The 21,613-nt window shown below is 48.3% G+C and overlaps 1 protein-coding gene and 1 long non-coding RNA gene across 15 annotated transcripts in view; one reads left to right on the top strand and one right to left on the bottom strand.

Moving 5' to 3' along the window:
- MAD1L1 (mitotic arrest deficient 1 like 1) overlaps positions 1-21,613 on the bottom strand; it is a 352,087-nt gene that overhangs the window by 14,151 nt on the left and 316,323 nt on the right. The window contains exon 18 of one of the 14 annotated variants that reach the window (XM_048064412.2): positions 15,184-15,527. The exons of 12 other annotated variants lie outside the window; for them this stretch is intronic. In XM_048064412.2, the coding sequence (XP_047920369.2) occupies positions 15,486-15,527 (42 nt within the window). In that variant the 3' untranslated portion in view covers positions 15,184-15,485. Of the gene's footprint in view, positions 1-15,183; positions 15,528-15,562; positions 15,726-21,613 lie in introns of those variants that run through there. One more of the 14 variants, XM_048064389.2, reaches the window with a different exon arrangement.
- LOC136786440 (uncharacterized) lies at positions 983-12,161 on the top strand. Its single transcript, XR_010825096.1, has 3 exons — positions 983-1,179; positions 4,453-4,675; positions 10,797-12,161. It is a non-coding gene; the product is annotated as an uncharacterized lncRNA (long non-coding RNA).

Genomic DNA, 21,613 nt, shown 5'->3' with positions numbered 1-21,613 from the left:
TTAAAACACAGCACATCCCAACTAAGCTGGTGGGTTTATTGGAGATCACTGACCTCTGTCCTGTGCAACCAGTCTGTACTTTACAATTCAAGCTACGTGCAGTTGTGCAGATATAAATATACATCAGATATGCGCGCTCTCTTGTGTAAAAAACACACAGAAAGCAGAAGACACAGATGGAAAAACAAGAGCATGAGTTTCCTTGGAGGTTTCATAGACAAAGATGTTCAAACGAAGCAATTTAAAACCAGAAAGAATCTTACAAAGTGCTTCTAAGCATCGCATTTCACTTGCTTGTTTTCGACTTGGTTTGAAAAAAGCCTTAGAGGGAACCAAACCACTTTAGCGGCTGCTTCCTCATTCCTGATGTGCTCTGGAGAGCTTCACCGGGCTCCTTCCCCATGACTTATGCACCAGACTTCCAAGGAGAGGCAAGTCCCTAAGAAGGACAATTAAAATCTTTATGTGGTCATTCCTTGTCACACCTCGGAAGGGCAGAAAAGCACCGGCATAGCTTGGGAGACAAGAAAGGGGCTCCCTACCCTTGCAAGGCAGTGCAGAGCCATGCACAGGACTCGGCGCTCAGGCTCCCGTGTGCTGCGGCAGGCAGAGCTTTCTCAGACCGCAGGGCTGAAAGGACACGTGTGAGATGCGGGCTGAATAGCATTTTGCAATAAATAGATCATAAACTGCTCCTAAGGGTGCAGAAGAGGGATGGCCACAAGGAAGCCCGCAGCGGGGTCGTGCTGCGTGCCCGGAGGCAGCCGCGGTGCTGGTGGGCACGGTCCCCGCTCAGCCTGCCGCAGTAAGGGCACCGCAGCGTGCTCGGGGCTGCTGCAGCCCAACAACCAGCCCATTCATCCTTGTGACTGCTCCATTCAGGGCAAGCTGACTCGTTCCCACAACAGGACCCTGCAAAGGACTTTATTTAAGCAGGAAAACAGATTTGTGTTGTTTCTAAAGGCGATTGAATCTAGCGTTGGCTGCAGAGGTCTGAGCTGTGTTTCTCTCAGTGCCAATAAAAGCACCAGGATTGGGGAGGAGACTTTAGAGGCTGTGTTTGCCTTCAGTCTCCCATGGAGCACATCAGAGCGGATAAATGGGTTCACACAGAGCGAGGATCAGGCTGCCACCGTAAAGAAGTTCAGCAGTTTTGAGTCTGCTTCTCCCAAATTCTTGGTGAGTTATTTTTAATTTAATTAAAGACTTCCTTCAGTTTACTGGTCTGGGGGACATCTTGGGGACGGGATGGTGAGGTTAAACATTTCTTAGGCTCATCAGGGGGATGCTGCTCGATCTCCTATGGTCACTTTGCAGAAGATACGTGGCCCCACCTGTGGCTGAGCTCTGCTCCAAGTGCTTGTGCTGGAGTTCCTGCCTGCGTGCTCAAGGCAGACAGAAGTTGGATGGGGAAACGGCTCCCCAGAGAAGCAGTGCAAAGTGCCCAGGAGTCACACACAGCTCCTGCAACTCCTCGAGGAACGTCCAGGCTGCTGGGCCCCTCCACACACACACGGCTGGGCAACCTCTTCTGCTAAGGTGCAAAGAGAGGCTGGCATGATAAGACGGATCTGTCCTTAAGCTGCTATGCAGGGACGCACAATTCTCTACTTTTCAGTGCCTGGTTATCTAACCTCAGTGCTCCACTGACGTCGTTCCTTGTATGAGATTTTATATAGGTTTCTGTGAAGGAATTCACAATGTATAAATAGCGTGGATGAGAGGTGACCTTTACATTTGTGCATGTGGAGATTCATACACCGCCAGGGCTAGCTGGGAGGCTGAAGTCATTTAGATATGTTCTCATCTAAAGTTTCTTATGAATTATTTGTAAGCTATTTTCTCACTTATTTTGTTATAATACTCCCACATACTCACCAACCAGTAAAAATAGCTTAACAGTGAATATATGTTTCGGAAGTCTGTTTGCCTATTTTTCTTTTGTGCAGCAGCTGCTGTTGCCATGCTGTCGTTGCTATGTTTTCTTTTTCCTTTCTTTTTCCTAAGAAGAATAAAAAAATCTAGTCCCTAAACATACTAGGCTCAGTTCATGGAACAAAATACCTGAGGTAAAGCCCAGAGGAATATAGGATAATCTGTCTGGAAGAGCATAGCTTATGTGTAGAAGAAGGTCCTCCTGACACTAATACACACATTCATCTTTGAAAGACTTAATGAAACTGCAAATGCAATTTAGAATAACTATCAAAAATCTTCAGATAAAGATCATCACAAAAGAACATTGAAGTATCTTAGAAGCTGGGCAGTGAAAGGTAAATTGTAAGTTGATAAGGAGGTAGGAACAAAAAGATTTTAAAGAATAAATGTGGCCAAGTCTCATCTGGAAAACAAGTCAATAAAGTTGCTCAATAAGCTTGTCAGAATAGTCCTTAAAGCTTGACAGTTAAAACCTGGCTCCGTGGGATGGTGCCGAGGAATGCCCCTGCTCTTTCCAAAGGCCAAAGGCCCAAGATGCAAAATCCGACTCTGAGCTGTGGGTCCCCAGTTGCCACCTTCCACCTCTGTCCCCTTCATGAAGAGCTGAGAGAGTTTGCTGAACTGAGGCTCGGGCTCAGCAATTAGGTTGTGGGAACACGTTACCTTGGGTTTCCCATCACTCCTTTGCCTTTCAGCTCCGGGGGAGTTTGGATGAACCGTCCACCCTCGGCACCAACCTCCATGGAGGTCTGGGGGGACAAGAATCCATAGTCTCAGCCCAACAGTTGGTAACTTCGAAGACAGAAAAACTTGCGAGATAGCAGAATGACTCTGGTGGGCCACAAGCGTGGAGAAGACCTGTGAAATTTGGGTCATTGAGCAACGCTATGGCAGAAGAAATTCAACACAGCTGAGTGCAGGGCAGTGCACGTTGTTCTGCCAATTTAAAGGACTCTTAACACGCTGATGGGTTCGGAGTGATGTAACCTCTCAGAATAAAAAGCCAAGTGCCACTGTGGCCAGCTTAAAGACAACTTCTCAGCGCACAGTGTCATTCAAAACAGCAAGTAAGATGTCAAAATAAAATGTGTTTAAAAAAAAAAGGATAGAAGTACCATATCATGTTTTTATACAAGTCGAGAGCATGTTCTCTTCCCCTAACCAGCGAGCCAGCCTTGGTGAATTCAGTACGACACAAGGGTGAAAGATAAATTAGATTTCCTTTCTTTGAGGCATGTGCTGTGTAACCTGCCTCTTCCCTCTGAAGATCTCCATCACTGACTGCATCTCTGGGTCACCAGGAGAGACGTTAAAGACTGGAACAATTTACTGCTGAATTAAGAAGGGCAATAGTAAAATCAAGATGGGCAATGTGGTGAATGCTGAGTAGGATGCTACACGAGAAAAGGGAGCGTTCCATTATTTCAGAGACTCTTCAGCTGTTATCCTCCTTGACTGAGGGGGGAGAAAGTGACAAAGCACAGCTGGACTCAAGATGCCCTTCTCTTTCAGGAGCGTGTCTCTTTAGCTGCTACCTTCCTGCATGGAAAACCATGTTTTCCTAATAAAAATTAAAAAAAAACACAACCAAGCCCCCACCTACATGGGGCACAGATGCTACTGCTGATTACGGTGCTGTGCTTTAGGCTCATCAAGACCAATTTTGCCACCCCTTTGTGCTTTGCTCCTTCCTTTACCCATCCCTCTCCAGTTCCAGGCTACCAAAGCCCATATTCCTCATGCTTCCGTCCACGAGGACCACCACTTCCAGCCATGCCAGAGAAAGCACAGGGAGCCGTACAGGCCCAGCACTAAGGCCTGGGAGTCAGGAGCTTCTGACTGTATTCCTCACTTTGGGGCCCAGCATGAACTACACAAGTAGCATCATTTTTCTGCATCTCAATATCCTCACCCTCCGCTGGAACTAATAACAACTCCTCCACCAAGCAGGCATGCTGTGAGAATCAATTGGTATTTGTAAAGCCCTTTGAGAAATGTAAGGCACAGTCTGTATGTGAAAATTATTGATATGATTCATTACCAGGCATTCATACTCTATTTATACAACTCCCAGTCTATTACTAAATATTATGTCCATTTGAATATTGAAATCACTGCTGCTAATAATTTCTGCTAATGTTACACTGGTCTTTTGGAGGTGGCTTTTTCGGCTTGAATGGGAGAATTGTGGAGGCAATGAAAAAGGGAACAAATGTTAGGAGAGGAATTAAAAAGAGGACAACAGCTCTGTGCAGGCTTCATGGAAAACAATAAAAAATCCATTTAACAAATAACTTTGTGCTAACACTTATCTGATTCCTCTTCCCTTGCTCTTTCTTCTCATCTGAATTTGTATGAAAATCTGATCTCCATTAGCTAAGTATTAGCCCTTGTCTGTGAGCTGAAAATGAGCAAACCCAAACGCATCGTGTCTCTCCAGACAGACCACTCGCTCTCTGCACGTTGGCCCGAGCAGCACCTGAGCCCCCTTTCTGTCACCTCTCTCACTTCCAGGGTGCGAGGATGCTCCCTGCAAAGTGCCGGCCTCCCGTCCCTCCAGCACCCGTCTCCGCCAGGCTCCACGCACGCGCGCTTCCTTTTCCCCTGCCACGCTGCCGAAAGCAGCGCAGTCTGGGACTCCTCAAAAAGCTCCGGTTCTGAGAAGAGAGAGCATATGTCTATACATTATATATTTATTCACACACTGAGGCATGTTCCCACTCCCGAGACACACACGGTATGTTCTGACTTTCTCACTCCAGCATGTTTTGCAAATCTGCTCTCCACCCCCTCTATTCCCTCGCTTCGCTTTATCAGGATCTTGTTTAAGGGAAATGCTGCTTACTGTAAACTGGAAACATTAATGTCAGGTCAACAGACCATTTATTAAGAAGCAGCTGTGGGAGAGGGAGGGATGGGGCACCGCTATTTTCCTGGCTCAGCTTCTTCTCCTTCCACTTGGAATATTTTTTCCTTGCTGTGATCTTTTTACTCGCTCCTTGCGCTGACAAAACGTCGCCAATATCTGCGGTGCGGGAACTCAAGGACAATCGATATTTCGCTTGAATCAAATACAATGATTTTTTTTTTGTTTTCAAAGCTCAACATTTTGCAATTAAACCTCTCAAGACACGGGGAAAGCAAAGGTAGGGGTTCTTTTGTGGAAGGCAGGAGGGAGCAGCACAGAAGTAGAAACCAGAGCAAACCAGCAGCGAAGCCAATAGAAATACGCCGCATCGTTTCTTCTTTTTAATACATTTTTTACGAGAAGTGAGATCTTTGATTACATTTTTGATTAGGAGAGACAGGCATTGCCCTGCCCAATGCACAGTTAGAGGGAAAGGAGCCTTTCATGTTCATAGATATGAGACATCAAAACAGCCATTCCCAACTCTTAAAAGGATCAGACAAAACTGCAGCTCAAACTGTGCCAGGGACTTTGGTGCAGGCAGGTTCCCGGCGGAAGGCAGTCTTGGAGTCGTGAGAAATCATGTGGATGCTGACACTCCTGTTAAGCGTGGGGAGAAACAGGGAGAATTTCTCCCAGGGAAATCCAGGACAACGGTGAGGGCATTTCAGAGTGAGAAGACTAAGTGCAACGACAGCCGTGCTGCAAGGGGAGCTGCCAAAAAGTAGCTCTTAGTCGTAGGGGAAGAGTTGCTCCTGCTCCCTCAGAGGGTCCAGGCAGAACACCGCGGGCAGGGCACAAACGACAGCAGATTTTTACTGATAGTACAAATAAGTCAGAGCTTCCCCTCTCCCTCCTTCCTAAAGCCTCATGGGCTTACGGGACCTCCTGCCCGTGCTGATGCCCAGTCGCAGGACGGGCATGCTGGCAGGCGGCTCTGCTGTGCACCACCACCGCTCTGTCTTTGGAGCCGCTGAGAGTCCCAAGGGGCCTCTCTGCTTTGGAGGTCACCTTGATTCGCTGATACCCTACAACAGTTGAATCACGCGAACAAGAGATTAGACTTCTGATCTTGCACGACTCCACCTGAATACTAACAATGGCAGCACGGTGTCCCAGCTTATCCCTCACCGTCACTGCACTGACCCTTCATTTGGCTGTGGGATCTGCAAAGTCTCGATGGCTGGAACAAGACAGGAGAGCAAATCAACTCATCAATTCATTCAGAATTTAGTGCAGCCTGGACTCAAGTACCTTTTCCTGTCCCAGCTTGCCAGCACCCATTACACAGAAGTGAAAACCCAAACCCTGGACAATTTTTCAAGGTCCAAAGAAAGAGCTGCCCAGGTTGGTGGCAAATATGATGACCACCTTCCCAGAATTTGGCTCAGCTGAGCAAACAGATGTCCTGAAAGCACCAGTTGCACCTCAAGCCAACTCAGATGCGTGAACCTTCTCTGTATGTCCCCAGTGCCAAACACTGACCATACCACGGACTTGCTGGTGCAGAGGCAGTCATGCTATTGCACGTATTCTGCCCACCAGCCTGCTTCTGGCCTCTCTTGGCAGAGGACTGTCCTCCAAAGCACTGCAGCACCGCTTCACCTCTGCCGTCACCCTCCACCTCCCGTCTCATCAGGGCATCACACAGAGATAGTGCCGGGATTGCACGGCCACCGACACCAGGACACCACCTAACCCAGCCTGTCCCCGTCTGCGGCCCCCAGCCCTGGCTGGCCCAAAGTGCTGGCAGCACAATCCCCAAAACATTCTGTTCACACTCGTAACAACCAGGGTGCGATGGACAACTGTTCTTTCTCGCAAGGATTTACCTGCCAGGCCTGCTGCAGATTTTTATCCTTTTTCCCTTCTAATGCAGCAATAATGTCAGATTGAGAGAGTCCGTGAGATGCCCACAACTCATTCTCAACAGCACGTTGACACCCAGCCCTACATCTGCGTTAAAGATGAGCTCAGCCATCACTCAAACAGCTGAGAGCCGGAGTAAGTAAGGGCTTGGATGGAAAACAGCTGGCTCCAGCTCACCCCGGACATCGCAGAGGTGCAGCGCAAGGGTCTGCCAGAAAATTCAACCCCAGCTTCTGCGGAAGTGCCTTATCTATCTGGGAGAGGAACAGCCCTTCTTTTGGGAGATGAATAACCCTTCTTTCCCTCTGCACACCCCGCTGCTGTTGCTGCTGATAGGCACCAGAAGGGGCTGCGAGCATCTCTGCCCTGGTCCAGGCCAGCCAGGTGGTCGCAGCCTTTCTGCTCGGCTGTAGGCTTCGCTGGTGGGACCTGCACCTCCCTGCCGGAGGCCGTAATTCACACGCGCACCTCTCAGCCCGATCAGCTCACAGCAGCTTGTCTGCTTAGCGCAGAAGCAGGTGAGAACAGGCTGTACCCAAATGCCACGCCGTATTGGTTTGCCATTAAATAGCAGATACACTGCCATTGATTTCAATTTGATTTTTGTTCCTAGCAAACTCTCTAGAAATACTTAGCCCAAAGCCCGAAGTGCTTCTGAACACGCTCCCTCCTTGTTCTCCACTGCTTATTGATGGGTTTCGGTATCTCCCAGCATACAGACCAGAGGAATGCAGCAATCTGATTTCTTCCACCAATGTCATGGGTGAGCTTGGAGCAGTACAGGGAGCACGGCTACTCTTGCTCGTACAGCTTCTTCTTCCGTGAGCCATGTAGACCTCTGGTTGTGTCTGAGGCTCTGACTTCACTAGCTGCACTGATTTCGTGACTGCCAATTGTTATTTTTTAATCTTTGACAAACGATGGTGAGCAGCTAACGCTGCAAGCACAGCCCCACACTGTGATTAGCTGCACAGCTGAAGGAAAGGAAGGTTGCCCCAACATTTTGGCATGAATAACAATGAGGCAGATAATTTTTCTACAAACGCTTTCCTGTAAAGCAGCCTTTAGAAAAATGCCAGTAACACCCCAGGGATATTCACTCCGCTGGATGACGAAGAAGAAACCACAAATTATTTCTCTCTGCAGCCTGTGGAAACATTCCTGTATGTGGCCTCGGAGTTACTGATAGAGGATGAACTCAAGATATAGAAAGAGAAACAGCAGGGAACATGTCCCATGGACTTGCTCAAACGTCTCCTAAGCGTAGCACCCTCCTGCCGACTCCTGCCTTGGGTCCTGTTTATCCACATGCAACAAAGTAGACTAGAACTAAGCTTTGTGCAGGGAATGCCTGCAAAAGTAAGCTGGCCTGTGTTCTCATGCCGCAGAGAGGGGAAGAGTGGGAAAAACAAGGAGAAAATGCAGTATCTGAAAGAAATCTGTGCCGGCAAACAAAGGCAAGAGGCACAAAGAGGATGCGGCCCGGTGAGCTAAAGGCACTGGCTGGACATGTGCAGCTCAGGCAAGCATCTTCCCAACCAATTTATATGGAACCACATTAGCTGAAACACCACTTAATTTAAAACATCCAGGAAACAAAATAATGTCTTGAAGGTCAGGTGGGGGCAGCTTGTTAAGGGCAGGGCAATTTTATTTCCTGCTGACTTGCCACCCATGCTAATGGTCCCTCTACAAGAGCGCTGTCAAGGTGAAAAGAGCAGCACGCCACTCCGAACTCCAAACAGCCTGTGACGGGCAACAAAACCATCTGCAGCTTCGCTCTCTGTTACGTTGGAAATGAGAATGGGAACCCTAAAGAAACACCTCAAAAGGTGGGCCTCTGGTTGCCCTGCTCTTCAGCCATACATCTGGAACGAGGCAGGGCACCGGGGAAAGGGAATTCCCTCGGCAGCTGAATGGCACTCTTATTTGCAAGCCACAGTGGACATAAATGGCCTAGAATTTCCCCAGGTTCCCGTGATGCTGCTGGCACGCACTGCAATGCTCGTGCCCCTGAGGACAGAAAAGCTCAACCCACCAGTGCTGAGGGATGTCTTGAGCAGCGCGAGCCAGCCGCGCTCCAGAGCTCCTGCAAATGAGGCAGCACACGGCTGCACGGCCACCTTCGACCCCTCTGTTTTTGCCATCCACGTTTCTGCATTTCTCTCCACTAACTGCTAAATGCCTCACCATTCCCCCAAAGGTCAAGGTATCAGACAGTAGAAAGGTGTGCTAGGAAGAACTACGTAGAGTAAATCAGGAGACAGCTCCTGCACCCAGTTAACAGGCAAAGCCCAGAGGCGATGCTCAACTTGATTAAAATAAAGACATATTCCTGCCCGTGCCGGGCTGCCTTGTGCACATACTGTTCCTCAGTTTTTCAGTTTGTAAAATAGAGTAATGGTTTCTGTACCAAACAATGGTCCTGGAAGGCTTAATTCATGTTTGCGAAGTGATTTCAGATCTTAAATTGGAAGGCATGAGAAAGCACAAGTTGTTATTATAATTGCATTATTAAGTGCTGTTAAAAAAAACTCAGCTTACGTTTCGTGGAATTCAGGTCCTTCTTCAGACTTGCTTTATGCCCTTGACACATGTATTTGACAATAACCCAAATAGCCTTGATCTTTTATTCCCAGCAGGGCTTTCTTTATACCTTAATGAGGTCTCTTCTTAATCTCTTTTCCGAAGGATAAACACCTCATCTGAGAATAACCAAATTCTCTGAGCTGCTGTGTGCGAGCTGGGCTGGGTCTGCTCCTGTAATCTTGGTCCAGGGAGGGGACGAGAGCAGGCAGGAGGAATACAGATGGGGTCTCGGCCATCCCTCACAGGATGCCACAGGACACGTGCAGATCTGCCAGCGATGTCTCTATTTCTGACAGTTAGGACGCTCCTGAAATACTTTACTGCTCCTGAGAGCTATGCCAGGCTATTTAGTCCCAAATACAGCAGTATTTTTATCCCTCTCGTCCATAATGCCTGATCTTCAACCTTATCTCTGTTTCGTAGCACAGGATGCTCCCAAGATATATTTCTGACCGTATTTCTGTCTTTTAACTCCAATATTTCACTTCCCTCACCCTTACCATTACCAAATCACCCAGAGATCTACAGCCTTGTTGATATTGACTTTCTTCTCTCTTCAATCCTTCCCTCAGGTTTCCTCTTTTTTCCCCCCCCCATCATCTGCAAATTGCATCGTTTTTATCTTCTGCTATGCTGGAAATCTTATCATGAAAGAGAGATTTTTCTTTTTTCTTTTTTTAATTAGTACTTGGTAATATTACCAAGCTGTGAGTTTATGGCTTTGTAGATCTTATATTTTTGACACTAATTACTCACAAAGGCTTTTAAAGCAGCATTTCAACATAGCAACTGCCATGACTGTAATTAAGTAAGAAGCAGCACATTTTTTTACATTTCAGAAAAAGTCTCCAGCCTTCCTGCCCCGCATCACAGCTCAGCCCCCGGTATCACTCCGATGAACGAGACCAGACGTCAGGAACATATTACTCTCAACGCATGCCCCCAGATCCCCACCCTCACCCAAGCACTCGGTTGCTGCATTAATAGTGCTGTCAGCGCGGAGCACCTACAGGGATTCTCCATTTGCCTATTGCCAATCTGAAGGGCTCAGCTAATTTTAGACTTGCGGTTTCTGCTTCTTGCAAGAGGCTGCTTTTCCCCTGTTCGCATGCTCAAGCCTCAAAGACTCACTTTGAACCGACCACAGGGCTGCACTTGATTTCTTTGCTCCCCAGCATCTCCTCTCTGGGACCCGGGAGGAAGGCAGGGGATGTCCTGTGATCCGTGCCGACGCCGGATGCCTCGCCAGGAAGGTACCAAGCGCTCGTAGGATATGTTTGTAAAGCAGCTGTTATGGGGATGATCAATTTAAGGCGTCTCAGTGGGGAGAGTTTGATTCCACTGGCCTAATTCATTTCCAAATTACTCCAGGATGCTGCCGTTTACTATTACATTATTTGTTCTCAAACTCCAAATTAAGATTTTATTGTGCCATTAATTTTTACGCGGGAGCTACCATTAAAATCAATGTTCTCTGCTTAAAACTTGACAGTGTAAGATGACTGATGGTCTGGCCTGCTTCCGATCGCTTTACCACCTCCGAAGCGGATGGCGGACACCAGCCGTGCTGCTAAGACCAAGCGATGCTTTCATTGCGACCACCAACATGGGAGTGCTTCCAGCTTGGGATGCCCACAGTGGCACGATGCATGGGTCCAGCATCACGGGCTGCTTTCTGACATCTCCTGGGGGAAAGGATCCTCCTTCTGCTAACGAGCGACGGGCAGTGACTGTGAGGAAGGCAGCCAGGGCTCCAGCACCGGGCACGCAGCCATGGGGGCAGCCCATGGGGTTACGGCCTGGCCACTACTGGGATCCGAGCCTCCTTGCACCATGCCTTCCCTGAGCTGCCCGTCTCCATCTGTCGCCCCTTGCCCTGCAGACAGGCCGTAGCATTATTTTGTGGTTGCTTTGCACAAAGTAGCACAAGGCACCTCCCGATCTACAGCACAGACTCCCGGGCACAATGGCGATACTGACATGGCAGCACCAAGGACTGCTCAGGTGCAAGCAAAGCTGTTTTACTCTGCAGTAGGAGCACGCTGCACCGGTGCTGCCAGAGCAAACAGCAGTAACACAACCACAAATCCCCCACACCTCAACTACTGGGGACAGCACAGCAGGGCACACGTGGGATATCTGAGGGCTGTCCTCCGCTGTTGAGGGCGCTTTTTGCACGTACACACTTGCTGTTTGCTGACCACGAGGCTGAGCTTGGCAGGTGTGCACAGGCACGTGGCTTTTTTAATTATTAGGACAGGTCGTCTGGGCTTTTGTTTTTGAGATAATTTTGTTTTCTAATTTTGGAGGTGCCTGCAGGGAAGTGGGCAGCAGATGAGGGGCACGGGGAGAACATTTCCTGAAATAAAAAAGAGCATTCACCCTTCTCACGCTCAGAGAGGGAACCAGGAGGAAAAAGAAGTTTGATCGTCTAAAATGAGGCACATTAAGCAAAACTGAATACGATATGTAGTGAGTATCTGTGACAAGAGCAAACTGATCCTGCTGTTGGAATATTCATGCAAATAGAAGCAATTTCACTATGATTAAAAAGGCAATTAACTGAAAAAAACGCCAGCAATTTCAGAAGCAGCCTGTGTGTCAGTGAGGCCTCCACGCAGTGCTGAACTGACATTTTGCTCACTTTCATATTCTATCAACGAGATACTCCCTACTACAGCTTGAGAGTGGTAATTACCCCAACTGGAGGCAGATGCTCTTAGAAAGACTCCAACAAAGTCTACACACGGCACTTCATACGCGGTGCACAGAGAGGGGGTTGCAACAGCATCCTGCCTTTCCCACCCCCGCTTGCTCTGCCAGTTGGATGAAAGGCAGCGGCATAAAGAGCATCCACAAAAAGAATGGGTCCAAACTAAAAATGTTCAGCCTGTAATACAAAGCACTTGGGGAACGAAGCGCGGGCAGGACTGCGGTGTCACAGCCGCTGTCTGGTGATGGGCTTCAGAGCGGTTTTCCCTCTAGGTGACGCAGTCAGATCCACAATAGGCAAATACCGATGATGAGTCTTTAGTTATCTGCGTGGTAATCTGCATGGGATAAGTGTGACAGTGAAGGCCTGATCCCTCACAAACCAGTGGATGTTAAAGCAGCATTTGCTGGTGACTCCTTCCGAAGATGCCTGAACAACTTGCCACCTCTCCAGAGGACAGCTGAGACCAATGCTGTCACCCAAGCACCGATTAAAAGCCCCAAACCTCCCATTTTCAGAGCTTTTAAAGCCCCAGCTCACCAGAGACCTCCGTGTGACCACCACACACCCCCAGCATCAGGTGAACTAACTGCTAAACAGGCTGGCTGCTGCCTTCTGAAGCAAGCTATTCATTTCCACAGCCACAGGCTGGGCACTAAGAAGCATCAGCAAATTCTTCCCCAGCAGTTGCTGCTCCATCAGCACCCCAGTGCCTGCACGGACGGACAGAGCCGCTGCAATATGCATAAGGAGGCATTGGGCTAGATCCCTCTGCAAGCTGAGTGTCCTCTGCTTGTCTTTGATGATTAACGGAGCAAAAGGCTTACCCTCTGCTCAAGCCTTTCTGTGGCTGAGGTATTTTGCAGCTAGTCACAAACTCAAATGTATTTCCTGTCCAGCAGATACTGTCTACTCTTGAGAGCAATTTTTATTGGATTTGTAATCCCTTTTTCAGTTCTTTCTCTCCCCTTTTAATATTGCCTTTTAAGCCCTTTACCAGGAGTTCACTTTCAGAAGGCCAACAAGGAACAGTGGACGGAGCCTCTGGGTTTAAAAAAGAATATGCACAGAATGTTAATGCAGGAAAAACCGCAGCGTGCTGACCCCTTTCAATTAAGGTGCCATCTCTATCACCTTCAGCTGTCCTGGAAACTTGGATGTGTCCTGAAACAACAACAAAAAAAATGATCCAAAAAAGCAGTACTTCAAGCTGAAGCTAAGACATTTAACCATTTACCTCCCCAGAACGACATGTGCTGGGGCTCCCGTTACAGACAAAACCTCTCCAGACCAGATTCAGCTCCAAGTGCTGAACAATGGCAAGAAACTGGAAACTGTTAAGCAAAAGAATTAAGATGGTTATGGAGGAGTGGGCATCTCAGCAGAAAACGCAGTCTCTGGTACGTGGAGAAACACAAACTTAAGAGCTGAAATGCAGCCCTGAAGGAGGACAGGACGCACCTGTCTGGGTAGAGGCGAAGGCCAAATCCTGGCTTGCTGATCACTGGAGAAAAGTTACTGAAATAAGAGGTGGGTGCCCCATCCCTCCTCCTTTGAAGGAGCTAATTCTGTTCTCTTAATTAGCACCACTGGAGATTGGGCTGGGATATGGCTGGTGAGGCCTTGCTGACCAAACTGCTGACCGTGGACGTGTGGCCTGGGGCCTGCTCTGAGTGCAGCAAAGTAACGTAGCAACGTGAACTCTACCCTCCCACACTGCATTTCTCTGTTTTCTCTCCACCTCTGCTGTCATGACCATCCCAGTATTATCTCCTTTCCAGGTGAGGAGAGGTTCCTTAGATTTATTTTTGCTCCTGTCCTTTTAGCTCCTTGTTTTGGCACTGCTCTCTGTGCAGAACGGTGAGCAGGATGCGACAGCCTCCCTGCATCTTTTTGCTTTACGTCTGGGAACATCTGTATGTGCAATTAAGAGAGGCAACTCCTTTTAAGTCCCTAAATGAGTAGATTTAATCACCGCCATAAGAAATCAGACCCTGGTTGGGCAGCACAACTCAGCGAGGCAATTCTCCCAGCAGCAGCTCCCGCAGGACCGGCCCTACCTGCGTGCAGGATCAGCGCCCAGGAGGAATCTCTCTCGTAGGAGCGGGCCCTCCAGGCTTGTCTTCTCCATGGCGCCACTTTCACAAATGTAATTACGGGGAAGCCGTGAGATGCCTCCCTGCTGTGCTGAATGCATTTCACCTGCTTTCTGTGGCACCGAGGGACTGAGAGCCAAGTGCTGGTGCAGGCTTGTGGCAATGTCCATGGGGATAAAACGGCCGTGAGGCACATTTGGCTTCCTGCTGTGCAAGGTATGAAGGGAGCCGTGTGAGAATTTAATAAAAGATTGTATGAGCAACGGATGCTGGGATTCCTCCACCACCAAACTCTTTTTCCTCCCACTCCTCATTTTCAGCCCCTGCGCCAGCCCTTCGCCAAGATCCTTCCCCGAACAACCTTCCAAGTCCCTGATGCCAAAAAAAAGTTAGGGGAATGCAATGTACCTAGACCTACAGCAGGAAGCATTTCGTGCTCTGGAAAATTGTATGGTTGATGCAATTTGTGTAAGTGCAAAAAAATATAAACTCCATTTTCCACTTCATCAACCCCCGGTGCCTCTGTCTGTTCTCGGCGCTGGTGCTCAGGCCTTGGTGTGCCTCAGGAGCGGTTTGTTCACCCTGCAGTTGGGTTTTACGGCGTGCTTCCCAGTGACCACTTCCGATTCAAAAGGATGCCTCAAAATAGACTCAGTCCTGAGTTTCCTCCTTTAGATTTCTTATCTGCTCCTACGGCATGTAGCCTTAAGTCATTTTATTTCAAGCAGGAATATTTTAAGAGTAATCTGTATGTGCATGTCAGGGAAAATAATTAATTATCGCTCTAATTAAAAGGACACTGTTGAAAATAATCTCTCTCTTTTCCTGCTGATTTTGCCCTTTTTCTGTGAGTAAGCTTTACATTTTTACATGTATACGTTTCACAAGGAGTTTGAAATTAACAAGGCCTATTTTATTTATGCAACAGTATCAACCAGAAGTTGTGCATCAGCAAAACGCACATTAGGCGGGCGGCAAGGCAAATGCCAATGATTTCGTGTAGGTTCCAGATAAGTAATAAGTATTACTACTATTATTATTATTATTATACAAAATCCTGGATTATATTAAAGAAGCCTAAAAAGCATTCCATCTCCTGCAGGCTGTACTTCAGGTTTAAAGTAAAAAAAATGTGTTCATTAAATGTCGTGGCCACACCAACCTTTAATAACACCCAGTCCAGGATAAAACGCATCTGCCCAGCAGCGCTGTGCTGCTGTTGGGGCTCAGCTCCCTTCGCGACATGCAGAAGGCCAGGCAGGAGGTGCTGGTGACACGGGGCACATCTGCACTGCCAGCTTTGCTCGCCACGTCGCCGGCGCTGCGGCTCCGCAGCCCGCAGCACGCCAACTGGCTGCCCAGGCAGGGGTGCTCAGACTTCAGGGAGCGTTGGCTCGGCCGAGCGCTGCCTGCGCTGCGGATGGAGACAGCTGGATGAAGCCACCTGGCTCTGCGAGCCGCCGCCAAAGCCGAGCACAGCTATCAAGGATAATGTCAGAGCAGCCTACATGCATCGCTTCGTGTTCTGCCTTCAGGGAGAGAAGGGTTCTTTAACCATGGTGTTATGGTAGTGATAGACGTAGAGAGTCGGGACTACGCTAGTTCCAGGGACCTTAAATTAAGTAGGAAAAAATCAGATTAATCCCTGGGAAAATGTCATTACACAAAAGTATCTGGCCGTCAAGAAGCTAATTAAGTCAGTCATTTGGAACTAAACAAAAAACCTGGGAGCAGAGAGGAGAGAACAAACCGGTGCTCACAGTGGGATGAGCGTAGCAGTCCACAGAGTCCCAGGATTATACCAGCAGCAATGTAAAGCCTCAGTATATAGAAAGACCAGCCTAGGTTTACATTTTAAATCACGCAAAATCCAAAGTCTCCCACCTAATCTGCATGGCAATCCTGACCCCTGAATCCAACGACGCAGCTATTTTCCCAGCAATACTCAAAGGAGAAAGAGAAGAAAGGGAATACTGGACCACTGCATAATTCAGCACGTTTTGACAGTCACCTTCAGGGCATATCACACTCGACTGCTCATCATTCTCAAAGATGGATGTGAAAGAGGCTGGAGAAAGGGACACTAGATGATATAATGGAGAAGCAATTAAAGACCACAGAAAACCAAAAGGCAAACCAGCCGCATCTTTCTCTAATTTATAGGACACGGAGCAGACAGTAAGATTGATTCATACATCTCTCATCCTATCAGGGGGAGAGTGGGGATGTACTGCTAGGAAATGATGTACGGCATGGGAAGTGCCAGCTACGCTGGTCCCTGTTGACATAGCGCTTTGTGACACTTCTCTTTCTTCCCAAGGGGCTGCTTGTCGAAAACCCATCAGGATTTAGCAATTTCTCCAAGCATTAATGCTTTAATGAGACACTATGATACCGTCTCAAAATGCGGAGCCAATTCATGCATGGAGCTCGCAGTACCAGGGCGATGTCTGCACTAAATGGTGGAGTGACTCGAGCACTGAAAGCTCCATACGCAGACTCAAACTTAAATAAAACTCATTTATAGTTCAGAGGTGGTAAAATACTGTCTCTTGGTAATTTGCAGTAGAACCTCCTCAGGAAACGCCTTGGAAGAGCAGAGCTTTCTCTCATTTTCTCTCCCTGAATGCTCTCGAGAAAATTCTTCCTTACCTTATCCACTATCACCTCCTAGATGCTGAAGGTTCGCAGACAAGTATGTCAAATGTGTCAGCCTTCCCAGAGTATTAATAACTGTTTCCTGACTGGCTTCATCTTCTGTAGAAACTTTAAAAATATCGTAACACACTGTTCTATTTAATACAGAGATAGAAAAGACGGGAAAAGCCAACGACCAATGTGAAATAGGTTACACCCATACGTCTTTAAAGTATTCTCTGGAAAAATATAGAAGATGGAGAAAAGAAACCATGCTGGAGAGATCTGGGCAGCTGGCCATAAATCCAGAAGAAAATTAAGTCCCCATAGCTCTGAAAGTTGCTATTGCTCTTCTTGAAATGAGCAATTGGGTAATCAGCGTTAATATTAAACAGCTTGTTCTGAAAAAAAAAAAAAGAAAAAAGGGACAATTCAAAAGATTCTGCCTTCCAACATCAAGAGATAGAAAACCTCAGACTACCAAATGGTACGTTTTGCTTGTTCCTGAATCCACATATCTAGCTGTGTTGACCTGATAACAAAATACAAAAAAAATCAGGGTCATGCCAACTCTAACCTGCCCCTTGCCCTGCGGTGTCTCAGAGATGTATGGGGAGGATTTAGAGGGCACGGATGGAAAGGGCCTGAAGATGGGGGACCAGGGCACCAGCCTGGCGGTGCCCACAGCTCATCACACGGCATGAGCTGCCCGCACAGCCGCTCCTGCTGGCCTGGAGCAGAGCACGACAGCAAGTTAAACAGAGGGCGATGAGAGCTGTAACAGGCTGCGTGTTCCAAATCGGAGCTTATAAACGCTTTTAGGGTATTTTTTTGGATAATTTTTATTCCATACATATATGTATATATAAACACAAATATATACATACATAAAAAATAGATAAATATACATATATATATATATATATAACCTCTATGCGTGTATGCCAAGTTCCCTTGCCAGTTAGAAGTCCAAACAGGGACTTTTAAAAATGGCAAGTAGAGATTTTGTAGATAAACATGTCACTAAACTACAGTATATTAAATTTAGGACTTCCCCAGCTAGATGCAAGTTCTGGGGCCACAGGAAAGCAATGCATCTTCCTTTCCCAACAGAATGAATTTCTGTTTCCTAACTGCATGACACTAAGGGAAGATTTTAAATCAGCCTGAAACAGCAAGCTTGCCTATTCTGAGGCCTGAGCAGTCGAAATTATTTTGGAGGGAGGGAGGCTGGAGGGATAGATGAAGCGAAATACGTTAAGCAAAGCAACTTTTCGTTTTAAAATGGCATCTGCGTGCTGAGGCTGGAGCATTTGGAACATCAGCAGGAGTCCTGGGGGAGGGATTACCGGGGAGAGCCACAGCATCACTCAACGGACACAACTTTCTCCTTCGTATATCCCCACGAATGTCTACACGTGTTCCAGCCGTCTGTGGCACAACCAGGTACTTCTGTGTGTTCACCTTCAGAGAAGTATGACTAGTGTGGGTCAAGACAAGCAGGCACACAGCTCCCTGGGCTGTGCAGAGCCAACCCAAGCAGCACCCACAGCAATGCCCCCATTCCCTGCCAGCTCCATCGCTGCCTACAGCACCAGAGGGGTTCACTCGAGGTGCCTGAACTCACCTGGGCTGGTAGGAGTGAGCCTTCCGAGCCTGTGTCGCAAGCAGAGGCACAAAATACCTATGGATCCTGTTGAAACAGCATTTTGTGTCATTCATATTTATCTGAAGCTAACCAGGCCTTTATCAGCAGATTGAGGCTTCAGAGGTGGGCGACTTGTGAACTTGAAATAAAAATATACGGCCTCCCTGCTCCGGCGGCCTTGCAGTAGGTGCACTTATCTGATTCAGCTCTTTCTCAGGAGGCTATTAATTTTTGGCTCTGTATGTACGGGTCTATTACAGGCCCATCCATAACCAGCCCGTAGAGCCTGTAACACTGCCAAGCAGCGTGCTTGGAAGCAGTGGGGAATTGCACCAGGTTCTCCAAGTTCATTTTGCACCAACATGATATGGCCCGAGGAGGGGCAAAAGCACCGCTCCAACAGCACCAGTCTACAAACCAAGAAGAGATGAAGGAGCAAATGTTCCCTTTGCTCCCCAGTCTGGCTCTTGGTCCACACATCCTGCTCCCTGTGCTCCTCCTGCGCTAAAAGCCACGGGGAGGGAGTGCAGAGCCTTCCCCTGCCGCCCCTCCTCTTCCTCTCCCCGTCCCCTTGCCAGCGGTTTTCATATTCACAGGCGCGTCTCCTGCTCCTGAGAAGTCACCGCTGCAAACGCAGCAGTACCTGCCTGGAATTGAAAAGCTGGACATAACCACGCCGTCCAGCTCTGCTGACTTATCGTTTTGCTATCACCTATGCCTCATTATCATGCGGTTTCTCGCCAGGCTTTGAATTTCTTAACGCCTTCCTCCCCCTTCGTGGCCCTGCATCTCTCTGCCCTTCTTATTAAACATGGGCTAGATGCTATCGCTCCGCCCTGCTCCCTCGTCCCCCACACTCGCCTATCGATTATCTCCTGGGAGCTCCTGCCTGCTGCTCCCCCAGCACCACGGCTGACCTTGCCCGGCACGAAACAAAGCACCAATGTCAGGGGATGCTCGGCAGCGTGGCAATGTGGAACAGCCCCTTCAGCTCGCTCCCATCTCACAGAGGGAGGGGAAAAGACGGAAAAGTTGGTCGGAAAAGCTGCAAAGGACAGAGATCAAAATACAGCATGCTAACTTAACAGCTCCTTCCCCGTTTTATGGAAATGATGGAGCTTTTTAACTTGCACATTGACTGTCATAGAGACATCCCGGGAGCTTAATGACATTTGCAAATGCACCATCACTTGACCTGCCAAGGGCCTTGTAACAGCCATCCCACTCACTCTTGCAGGGCTGATGCTGGCACTACACACTAACGGTCTCGGGAATCTTTTGGTTTGACTTTCATTTATGTAGGATTCCTGTTTCCGAGGCATGGTGAATACATACATTCAGAGCACAGGAGAAAAAAAAAAAAATAAATAAACCAACCAAGAATCACTTGGGTTGCTGCAGATCAGTGGAGTTGGAGGGAACATCCCGACGTGCGAACCGTACCATGAAAGGAGGGCCAGGCGCGCAGCGGGACGGCACACAGCTGGCAGCAGCCCGTCTCGCTCGCACCGCTGAGGCTGTGCAAAGGGCTCAGGCACAAAAGGAAGAACTTTAAATAAAGATGAAGAGGATGCAGCGGCATTGTCGCACGGCCGATCATTCCAACTCCCACCTCAGAGGTTAGCAGACGTGAGACCTTTTTGGTGGCCTTTCCCAACTCCTCCATTTCTCACCAGCAGGTCTTTTCAGACTCGAGTATCTGGACTTTTAACCCTCCAAGTTCCCATTTCCCTCCTCCCATACATTATGTGCATGCACTGCTTTAGCCCAGCGATGACCTCTCTGTTTCTTGCTCCATGCACGCTCCTTGTCCCACCCGTGCCGGGGCAGCCCTCGGCACCCTGTTCTGTAGCGCTGCCCTTCCTAACGCATGGCCCCCTCTGCCTGTCCCCTGCTGGGCAAGGCCATCTCACGACCAAGGGCACTGACCTGTCTTACGGCACAGAGCTCACGAAACCGGCAGCAAAGCCTCTGAAACCATCAGCATCAAGTTATTCTGGATGCCAGAGAACTGCTTCACTGACCCAAAGTCCCAAGGGCACTATCCGACCCCGACCCCGTGAGACCACGTTTCTGAGCCCTTGAGCCCCGACGCGCTCGGTTACAGACTATTCTCTTTGAACGAGAGCACTGCTGACAGGGAGGAAGCGGAGGAGAACACAGCAGTCTCCAGAAGGTGATTTTATCAAAGGCAGCATCTGAACAGAGCAGCAGCTACCGCTGCCTCCTAGGCTCATAGAATTTAGAAAGGTATCCAGGTGACGTTATATGATTTAAAAGTTAATTAAACTGAGCGATATGCTATAACAGCTCCAGGTGTTTATTTCAAGGTAGTCTGGTTCTACAGCATTTAGAAGGAAAGAACCGGGGCGGGGGGGGGGGGGGGGAAATCTAATAAAAAACGTTGTGAGTATTGCATTAAGAAGTAATCACACTGTTAAATCATCCTAGTTCTGGAGCACTTCTAATAACTTCAAACCTTGGCAATTCCCTCCAGTTCAGGCTCATTTCTGTTGTTCTGCTGTCCCCCTTCCTGGAGCTGGCAGGTTTTTCCTTTTAGGAACCCCGGGAGGGAGCCGCACAGCCCAGCAGTGCGCGCATCAACTGCAACACCTTTGCTCGAAGGCATGTTAGATCCCTTCTGAGCACTAATGGACCGGCACCATCCCTTCCACACCGCTGCTGGGCTGGAACAAAAGCAGCCCAGAGGCAGGACACAGCGCTGGGCATGCAGTGACTGCTGACAAACCCCAGCAAAATCAAGAGAGCGGCTGGAATGTAAAGGAGATACGAGTGGGGAAGCGGATACTTCCAGAGGAAAAGGAATAAAAGGAAAGGTTGGGAGAGATTAGCTCTCTCTCTCAAATACAGTTTTTATGGAAAATGATATGAAATTGCGAATGCGAGACTGACTCATGAAAGTTTCTGTTGCCTCTCAGTAATTCTCCTGAAATAGGAATGTCTCCGTCGTAGGCACAGACTTGTCCCCAGGACCACAGTGGTGGAAAATCCTGTTATGCAGGATGCTTGTCCCATGGACCTGCTAATCACCTGCACCGGCCCAACAGCAGGCACTCTTCCGAGATTCACCACCTTTTCTTCTACAGGTTCAAAAATCTGCAACTTTTAATCTTCACATCTCGAGGACTGTGAATCCCTAGCAAAGCACCATCTCTGCTCAGCAGTGCTTAGAAAGCTGAGTAAAACCACAGGGC

The sequence above is a fragment of the Anser cygnoides genome, chromosome 15 (assembly GCF_040182565.1).
Source record: "Anser cygnoides isolate HZ-2024a breed goose chromosome 15, Taihu_goose_T2T_genome, whole genome shotgun sequence".
NCBI lineage: Eukaryota > Metazoa > Chordata > Aves > Anseriformes > Anatidae > Anser > Anser cygnoides.
Note: the sequence above shows the minus strand (reverse complement) of the source record. Positions and strands in the feature narration are given on the sequence as shown.